This window comes from Vipera ursinii (assembly GCF_947247035.1).
Source record: "Vipera ursinii genome assembly, chromosome: Z".
Lineage (NCBI taxonomy): Eukaryota > Metazoa > Chordata > Lepidosauria > Squamata > Viperidae > Vipera > Vipera ursinii.
Genome location: NC_139517.1, coordinates 7,196,079 through 7,205,336, shown reverse-complemented (window position 1 = coordinate 7,205,336; position 9,258 = coordinate 7,196,079). Strand labels below are relative to the sequence as shown.

Sequence of the window (9,258 nt, the reverse complement as noted above, 5' to 3'; positions counted from 1 at the left end):
GGACTATGTCCATTTACCTTTCTCCCCTCGTTGCAACTCTGAAATATCCTACAGCTGTGGTGGCGAACGTATGGCACGCGTGGCACAGGTGACACGCAGAACCCTCTCTGTGGGCACGTGCGCTGTCGCCCCAGTCCTAGGCCTTCAGCTGGCTTTTATCAAATTTTTTCACTTTAGGCCTCCGCTACCGTGTGCAAAAAAAAAAAAAAAAAAAAAAGAGGTTCAATCAATTTTAACTTCTCGTGGGAAAAAAAAAGATCTCGCAGAGTTGGAATCGATTGATTGAACTTTTCAGTCCCACACCCACTCTGCCTTTACCACCGCAGCCACGCCCACCCAATGGGCCACGCTCACCCGGCACCCGACGATACATAAGTGGGTTTTCGGTTGCAGTTTGGGGCACTCGGGTTTCTAAAAGGTTTGCCATCACTGTCCTAGAGCAGGGCTTTTCAACCTTTTCACCCATTGTACCACTTTTAGGATATGGCAACATCCGAGAACCACCTTGCAAAAACCTGATGACCAAAAAAAAAAAAAAAAAAAAAAAAAAAAGTGATGAAGTACAGGTAGTCCTCGACTTACAACAGTTCGCTTAGTGACTGTTCAAAGTTACAATGGCACCGAAAAAGTGCCCCCAAACCACAGCCGAGCAAGACACCTGCCTGCCCACCCATCCGAGGTTTTCATTGTTGTGAGCATTTCTGTTGAGGATTGGCAACGGGGGTGGGGTGGGGTATATTTGGTTGTTATTCCCCCGCCCCCTCTGCTGGGTGGTTGCAGCAGGTTTTGGTCACTTCACATGAGCCTGGGACACTGTGACCGTCATAAATATGAATCAGTTGCCAAGTGTCTGAATGTAAATCACAAGGCCCTGGAGATGCTACAACATTCCAGCTGATCGATGCTTCTTCTGGGCTCAGCAAAAGCCCCGGGATCAGCGCCGAGCTCCAGCTGGAGCCTGGCGCTGATCCTGGCGCTTCCGCTGAGCCCTGACAGCCCTGCAGCTCCAGCCGTCTCTCGCTCAGGCTTGTGCGGTGCTGCCACCGTTTCAGCTGGTTCCCCTCCCCTGCTACCACTTTTCTAGGATGGTCGCGTGTCACCTGCCAGGTGTCAACGTACCACAGGTGGTACCCCGTACCACTGGTTGAAAAGCCCTGTCCTAGAGGGAAAGAAACCCAAACGGATTAATTCCCCAGGTATTCCTAAGATTACTTTCGTTTCGATTGATGCAGCTCGTAAACGGCGCCGCAAAAGAACGGGGTGGGCGAGGGAGGGCTCACGTTTTTGTGCATTTTCTTCCTTTTATTAAAAAAAAAAAAAACAAAAGGAGAAAAAAAAAGGGAGAATCCAGCTACAGGAAGCTCTATTGTCTCTCCTTCCCCCGGCCACCCAAAACACCCGCCCAACGTGACGTTTTTTGTTTTGAAACTCCCTCACAATTCATTCTTTCCCACAGCCTCGGCCCATATTACACAAGACATATTACATATTTATAAATATAAACCCCACCCGCACGGAGACAGGGGTATGGAGGGAAAGGAAACGGCGTCCTCCCCACTCTCCTTTTGCACTTATATTACAGCACATGAACCCGGGGCGGTGGTGGCGGCAACGGCGGCGAATGGAGCCGGCTGTGGGGAGACCCACAGAAAAGGGAAGGAGCTGCTACCTAGATCCAGGTCGTCTTAGCTTAAGGTGGGGGGGGAAGAGGAGGAGGAGGGGGAGGAGGAGGAGGGCTGGGTGGCCTTCGCCGCCTCGGTTTTGCAGCCAGGGGAGACAGTTCTCGGGGCGACAGTTCCAAGTGCTGCGGGAAGAAGGGGCAGATCTGCTCACCCGACCGACAGCCACTTTTTAATTTTTTCTTTTTCCAAGAAATAAGCCCCGCACGAGCACCCTTGGAGGCAAGTCGTGGTTTTTCCCCGCCATCCAACCCTTGCTGGGTTTGAAGGACCCTGCTTTGTCCTCCCAGCAACCGACGTGGGACGAAGGGAACCTGTCTGCTGAGTGGGGGGGGAGGCCCAACGCCCCCCTCCCGGAGTCTCTGGCCTTTCAAATTCAATGTCATGAGGACGGCTAGCCCCTCCCCACCCCCGGGGAAAGAGCTGGCCCTGTCGGAATCCGCCCGTCTGCCCCTCGAGACGTCCGTTCAATCTTCTCCCTCCTCCTCCCCTTCGTCGCTGGAGTCGGAGTTGGCTGGCATCATGGGGTCGTCGTCGAGCAAGGAAAAGTCCCGCTCCGAGCTGGCGTAGCCCTGAGACAAGTCGTCCATCTCGTCTTCCTCCTCGTCCTCGTCCACACGCTGAGGGTGGCCCAGATGCAAAGGGGCGGCGGCGTAGCCGGCGTGGCCCAGTCCCGGGTGGAGAAGGCTGCCGGAGGAGGTGGCGGCGGCAGCGGCGGCGGGGAATGGCATGTATTGCAAGGCAGAGCCGTGGGCTGAGGGGGCTTGGAAGTGTGCGTGGTGCAGAGAGAGGGGCCCCGTGGCTCCTAATTGGACCCGGCCAGCCCCCATCAGAGCCATCATGTTGGAAAACTCCATCGGGGTCTGGCGACCGCGTTTCTGTGCGTTGTCGGCAGCCCCCACAGCTCCCGGAAGGAGGCGATTCATCGTCGGATCTGGAAGAAAACCCTGCAGAGAACCAGAGACTAAATTAAGCCGTGTTCATACCCCATGGCTGACATGGTTAAGTGGCTCCCTCCATTGATGGGCTGACTCTGGGCATTGGCAAGCATGGGATCTCCAGGGACCCGCTCAAGTGGGAGGAGCAAGCCTTTTTTTTTGGAAAAAGAAGAGAAAAAAATAAATACAGGTGGTCCTTGACATACGACCATTTGTTTAACGACCGTTCAAGGTTATGACGGCCCTGGAAAAAAAATGATGGCTGGTCCTACGCTTACAACAGTCGCAGCGTCCGCAGGGGCGCACAATTAAAATTCAAGTGCTTGGTAACCAACAAGCATTTGTGACCTGGCAGGGTCCTGTGATTAGCAGCTGTGACCCTCCCAGGAAGCTTTTGACGAGCAGTCTCAGCAAGGGAAGCTGGACTCACTTAATGACTGGGGCAAAAAAAACGGTTGTAGGATCCGGCACGCTTCGTTTAACAACTGCATGACTTAGCAATGGAACATCCAGTCCCAATTGTGGTCATAAATCAAGGATTACCTCTCTCTCTCTCTCTCTCTCCATCAATCATCCATCCATCCATCTCTCTCCATCATCCATCTCTTATCTATCATCTATCTATAACTATATGCCTGCCTGCATCCATCTCCCTCTCTATTTATCATCTATCTATATCTGTACACCTGTCTGCCTGCCTGCTTCATTCCATCCATCCATCCATTTTCTGTCTGTCCTATCTATCTATCTATCTATCTATCTATCTATCTATCTATCTATCTATCTATCTATCTATCTATCAATCTATCATGTATCCATCCATCCATCCCTTCTCTGTCCTATCTATCTATCATCTATCTATCTATCTATCTATCTATCTATCTATCTATCTATCTATCTATCTATCTATCTATCTATCTATCTATCTATCTATCTACTGTATCTATCTATCATCTATCTATCTATCTATCTATCTATCTATCTATCTATCTATCTATCATCTATCTATCTATCTATCTATCTATCTATCTATCTATCTATCTATCTATCTATCTATCTATCTATCTATCTATCTATCTAAAACTCAAATACTTTGGCCACCTAATGAGAAGGAAGGACTCACTGGAGAAGAGCCTAATGCTGGGAAAGATTGAGGGCAATAGAAGAAAGGGACGACAGAGAATGAGGTGGCTGGATGGAGTCACTGAAGCAGGAGGCGTGAGCTTAGATGGACTCCAGAAGATGGTAGAGGACAGGAAGGCCTGGAGGAACATTGTCCATAGGGTCGCGATGGGTCGGACACGACTTCGCATCTAACAACAACAACATCTATCATCTATCTATCTATCTGTCTGTCTGTCTGTCTGTCTGTCTGTCTGTCTATCTATCATCTATCTATCTATCTATTATCTATCTATCTATCTATCTATCTATCTATCTATCTATCTATCTATCTCTATCCATCCATCCATCCAACCGTCCACACCCTCTGGGTGTGAGCATGAATTCTTAAACAGTGTCTGAGATTGTGCACTTAAAGCGTTTTTATCAAGCCCTGAAAAACTGAAAGATCTTTTGTACCATTTTTTTAGGAATGTTATCGTTATCTCCATCTTAATTACCTTTTTACCGTTGGCAGAAATACCAGCTACCTGCATCCTCTCCAGCCCTACCAGACAGCTTGGCTCTATTGGAACAGGTTTTGGGAACCGGGGCCATCTGTGCTTCCGGCGTTCTTCCATGTACTGGAGAGAAGGGAGGGGAAAACAGGTTGAGTTAGATGTTGCTCAGTGTGTACCTGATTACCTGCGTCTTATATAGTCATCCTCTCTTATTTGGGGGATTCATTCTTTTTACTCAGCAAATCTGGGGTTATCCATCTCAAACAGTGTTAGAAATATTTAAATATCCTGATGAAAAAAGGCAAAGCTGACTCAGTCTCCCTGGCTGTTCAGTGAGGTAATTTGAAGTGGGTTGTTTTTTCCCCCCTGCATTTTCTCCTCATGGCTCTGGGAGAGAGACTTGCAGGATCCCAAAAATGGGAGAGAAGCTGCAAAAGGCCAGAAAAGGCCAGGCAGCCATATATTTTTTTGGGGGTCAATTCTGGCAATAGGAAGAAGGATGCATTTCCCCAAAGTCCAAAAGTATAAACCAGATAAAGTCTAAGAATTACTAAGGCTGCAATTTCGTGACTCTCTTTCTCCATGTTCTGTCATACTACCTCCCTACTACTGCCACTTGCGGCTTTTAACTTCCATCTCTCCTTGGGCTATGCTACACCCTTTCCTTCCCGAAGCGACCGGCCTCCGCCCCAAGTTAACTGCATCGGGCACTCTGCTTCTTCTCAGCTACATTAGACAGAAGGAAAGTAACTCATTGCTCCTAGCTTGGATCTTGAGATCTCTGGACACGTGTTTGGCTAGAATTGCTGACTGTTTTGGTAGGGACAGTTTTAGCAGGGTGCGTGTGAATGTGTGAGAGAGAGCCCAACACCCCCATGCAGGAGAAAATAAAGTGTGTGTGTGGGGGGGGGAGAGAGCAAAGATGGATGAGGATTCTTTCTGTTGGATGCATACAGGGAGTTCATGACTGTTCTGTTCCAGCCTATGACCAGCCCTGTTTGAATGTCAGGGACAACCCCTTTTTATAGTCAACAGGCTGGAAAAACCCAGCCAAATTTATTTACAAAGAAATCAAAAGTTCAAACGAGTTAAACCAAAAGTTCAAACAAGAGTTAAACAGGAATAACAGACCAGGACTCTAGCAGAAGATCTTCAAACGGTTGCCTTCAGCAACCAGCACCTCCCACACCTTCCCCTTTTATCAGCAGTCCCAAGGTGTGGCTTCTCATTGCCTTCTCCTCCTCTCACTGAGTTGCCTCATGGCCTTTCTCTGTTCTACTCTGCTGGATTGCCTCCTGCTCCTAGCATCCCTGAATAGATCCAGCTGTGAATCATCTACATCCAATACCTCGTGCTCACAAGGCTGAGTCTGATGAGGAACATGACGGGAGGGGCCAGGCTGAGAGTCAGAGCCTCCCTCTGACACCAAAGGCTCTCCAAACCCATCCTCCTCCTCCTCCTCTTCAGAATCATCAGACTCAGCTGCCGGTATCATAGGCTGATGCTGAATCACAACGACTTACAACCCTCTGTCCAGTGACTGTTCTAAAGTTACAACGGCACTGGAAAAAAAGGGACTTATGACCGCTTATCACTTGCGACCTTTGCAGCATCCCCATGGACATGTGATCAAAATTCAGAGGTTTGGCAACTGTATTTATGAGAGTTGAAGTGCCCCGGTGGTGGTGGTGGTGTGTGTGTGTGTGTGTCATATGATTCTCTTTTGCGACCTTCTGACAAGCAAAGTCAATGGGGGAAATCCCGATTCACTTAGAAACCGTGTCACTGATTTAGTGATTCTCTTAACAAACGCGGCAAGAAAAGTCGTAAAATGGGGGCAAAACTCGCTGAACCACCGTCTCGCTCAGCAACAGAAAGCTTGGGCTTACAGTTGCGGTTGTAAGTTGAAGATTACCTGTTAACACCCACCCGCCACCCCTCTCTCTACTCAAAGAGGGCTTTAATCTCTCCTGGAGATTGGGGGGGGGGTTGTTAGCCTAATGCTGGAAAAGATTGAGGGCACTAGAAGAAGGGGACGACAGAGAATGAGGTGGCTGGATGGAGACACTGAAGCAGGAGGCGTGAGCTTAAATGGACTCCAGAAGATGGTAGAGGGCAGGAAGGCCTGGAGGAACGTTGTCCATAGGGTTGCGATGGGTCGGACACGACTTCGCAACTAACAACAACAACAAAGGCAGAAGCCTGGGTTCTTGAGACTAGGAGCGCACTTGCAATTAGAAGCAAGCATTTAAAGTCTCACTCAGAAGAGGCAAATTGTGGCCCCTTTGCAACGTCTGGTTAGGGCAGATCAGTGTGCTGGCTTTGAAGACTCTTGATTTGGCTTCAACTGTTTCAGCCTGGTGGCTCTGAGAGTTTCTTAGAAGATGAAAGAACAAGACATCTTCTTAAGAGAAAAAGTAGGACAATATCTTAGCAGGTTACGCCACCTTGCGGGAGACGTGGAGGGAGAAACGATGTCTGGGGATGGAAAGGAAAGGTTTCCCAAAGGGAAAGGCAGAAGATTAGCACCCCATGGGCAACCAAAGACATATAGCTGAGCCAATGCTTACAGCCAGGAAGCGAGGATCTACCGCATACTCAGGATGGGCCTGCAGCCACACCTCCAGATCAGCCCGGCGGGGAGCCGCGTCGCCCACCAGCAGCGTCCCATCGGTCTTGTTCACCACTGGGATACGAGCCTCCAGGTCAATATCTGGGCCCCTCAGTGCTTCCAGACACTGCAGTTCCAGCTGAGAAAGAAAAGAAAAGAAAAGAAAAGAGAAAAGTAAAGAAAAGAAAGAAAGAAAGAAAGAAAGAAAGAAAGAAAGAAAGAAAGAAAGAAAGAAAGAAAGAAAAAGAAAAGAGAGAAAGAAAGAAAAGAGAATGAATGAAGGAAGGAAGGAAGGAAGGAAGAAGAAAAAAGGAAGGAAGATGAAGAGGGAGGTGAAAAAGGAAAGAAAGAAAAGAAAGGAAAAAAGAGAAGAGAAGAAAAGCTGAAAAGTTAGGGCCTCTAACACAGCTCTTCCACCTCCCTTTGCATCGCAGTGGCACCAACGTGCTTCCTTCCGCTGACTGATGGGATCGGAGGCCTGCGGCCGCCCCTCTCAGCTACTGACTCTCTGCAGCTAGCAGTTGCTTACCTCCACCATTTTTTTGCTACTTTTCTTCTGGGTGAGAGCAGGCCGATCCCGAATGGTGCCATTTGGGACCAGCTTGTGCTTTTGGAAAGTCAGTTTGATTCCTTCTTCCTGGAAAAAAAAGGCACAGAGTGTTAGGGCAAGGGTGGAGAATTCAGGACCCGGCTCCACCCTCCACCACATACCTTCCCGATTAAGCCTTGGGGTGGTTGGAATTCAGGGGGGGGAACCCAAATAATGTAAATCGGTGGCACAAAAATATGTTGATTATCCACAGGATAATCTAAGCTTCTAGACAGGCTTGGAGGGAGTGCAGAGTGGCGGCGCGGGGCGGGAAGAGTAGGGGTCTTAGCAGATTCTACCTCTGTCTTTAGCAATGGATGGAGCCTAATCAAGGAGAGAAGCAACCTAGAACTAAGGAGAACTTTCCTGACAGTGAGAACAATTAACCAGTGGAACGACCTGCCTCCCAGAAGTTGTGGGTGCTCCAACACTGGAAGTTTTTAAGAAGAGACTGGGACAACCATTGGCCTGAAATGGTACAGGTTGGACTAGAAGACCTACAAAGGTCCCTTCCAACTCTTTGTTATTCTCACCAAATGACCTGAAACTGTGGCCTACAAAAAAAGGGTGGTCACACAACAAGCCTTGAGGAACTGGACAAGAAGTTAAAAGGTGGAGTGGGAACAAGAAGCTGCTTTTTCCAAAATGGTCCCCCGTGGAAATTTGGCACATTTTGCTGCTTTACTTAGCAGCTAAATCTCACGTTTCGTCAATTTTCAAATTTCCGATGACACAGCCGTTTGGTTCGCACAGGGACGCGGTCCTGGCATGCGGGGGAAATGGGGGAGGGATTGATGCTGTTCTTCCACACCTATCTTCAACTCACATCTTTGATCTGCACGGTAAACTCCTTCTCTTGGCCACCGTGTCGGAGGCGGGTGAAGGAAGCTGTGCCTTCCTCTTGTGATGCCAGAGGGCAGATGTGAGGGATGGGGGAGGTGGTGTACTCTCCGTGCAAGTGGGGGAGGCCTTCTCCCTGGCCAACACAGGACACTACCTGGCCCTGCTGTGGGGAGGGCCACTTTCCGGACAGCACAGCCTGGCACACCAAGTCGATGCGGTTGATGAGGACACGGTCCTGCAGAAGTAAGAGAAAGAGATACTACTAGTCTGGGCAAAAGAGGCCAACATCTGCAAGGTTCCTTCCAATTCAATCCACATTTTCCCATTTGGGAACTGGGTCTCTCCAAGACAGCTCAACTTCTCTCCAACACTTAATGCTTTGATGGTGCTCGCTAGTCAACCGAGCTCGGAGAGCACCACGGGCTCCACACTTAATAGCAACAGCCCTTAGACCAGGGGTAGGCAACCTTGGCTCTTATGACTCGTGGACTTCAACTCCCAGAATTCCTGAGCCAGTCCTGCTGAGGGGAAAGGGAGAGGTTTCCAAGCTGAGTCATGCTGGCTCAGGAATTCTGGGAGTTAAAGTCCACGAGTCATCAAAGAGCCAAGGTTCCCCACCCCGGCCTTAGACGTAAGACTTTACAGCCCTCTCTGAGTGGTTTACAGAGTCAACACCTTGCCCCGAACAATTGGGGTCCTCATTTTACCAACCTCGGAAGGATGGAAGGCTGAGTTAACCTTGAGTAGGTCGGGTTCAAACTGCTGGCAGACAGTACAATTAGCTTGCAATTCTGCATTCTAACCATTGCGCCACTACGATTCTTAATGCTTTTCTGTCGGAAAGACTGTTATGTGTATCATGGAATGGGAACACTGTACCTCTAAGACAGGCATGTCAAACTCGCGACGTCATGTAACGTCGCATGACGCATTGCGACATTTCCCCCATTCCCGGCAATGGGGTGGGCACAGTTTT

General features: G+C 49.1%; 1 protein-coding gene across 4 annotated transcripts in view; it reads right to left on the bottom strand.

The window, feature by feature from the left end:
• Positions 1 to 1,309: 1,309 nt before the first annotated feature.
• The window catches only part of CHD8 (chromodomain helicase DNA binding protein 8), a 103,584-nt gene continuing 95,635 nt past the window's right edge, over positions 1,310 to 9,258 (bottom strand). For all 4 annotated transcript variants that reach the window (XM_083377611.1, XM_083377613.1, XM_083377612.1 and 1 more), the window contains exons 34-38: positions 8,266 to 8,517; positions 7,380 to 7,487; positions 6,810 to 6,989; positions 4,240 to 4,362; positions 1,310 to 2,626 (exon numbers count right to left, since the gene is read on the bottom strand). In XM_083377611.1, coding sequence (XP_083233737.1) covers positions 2,147 to 2,626; positions 4,240 to 4,362; positions 6,810 to 6,989; positions 7,380 to 7,487; positions 8,266 to 8,517 — 1,143 coding nt within the window. In that variant the 3' untranslated portion in view covers positions 1,310 to 2,146. The remainder of the gene's footprint in view (positions 2,627 to 4,239; positions 4,363 to 6,809; positions 6,990 to 7,379; positions 7,488 to 8,265; positions 8,518 to 9,258) is intronic.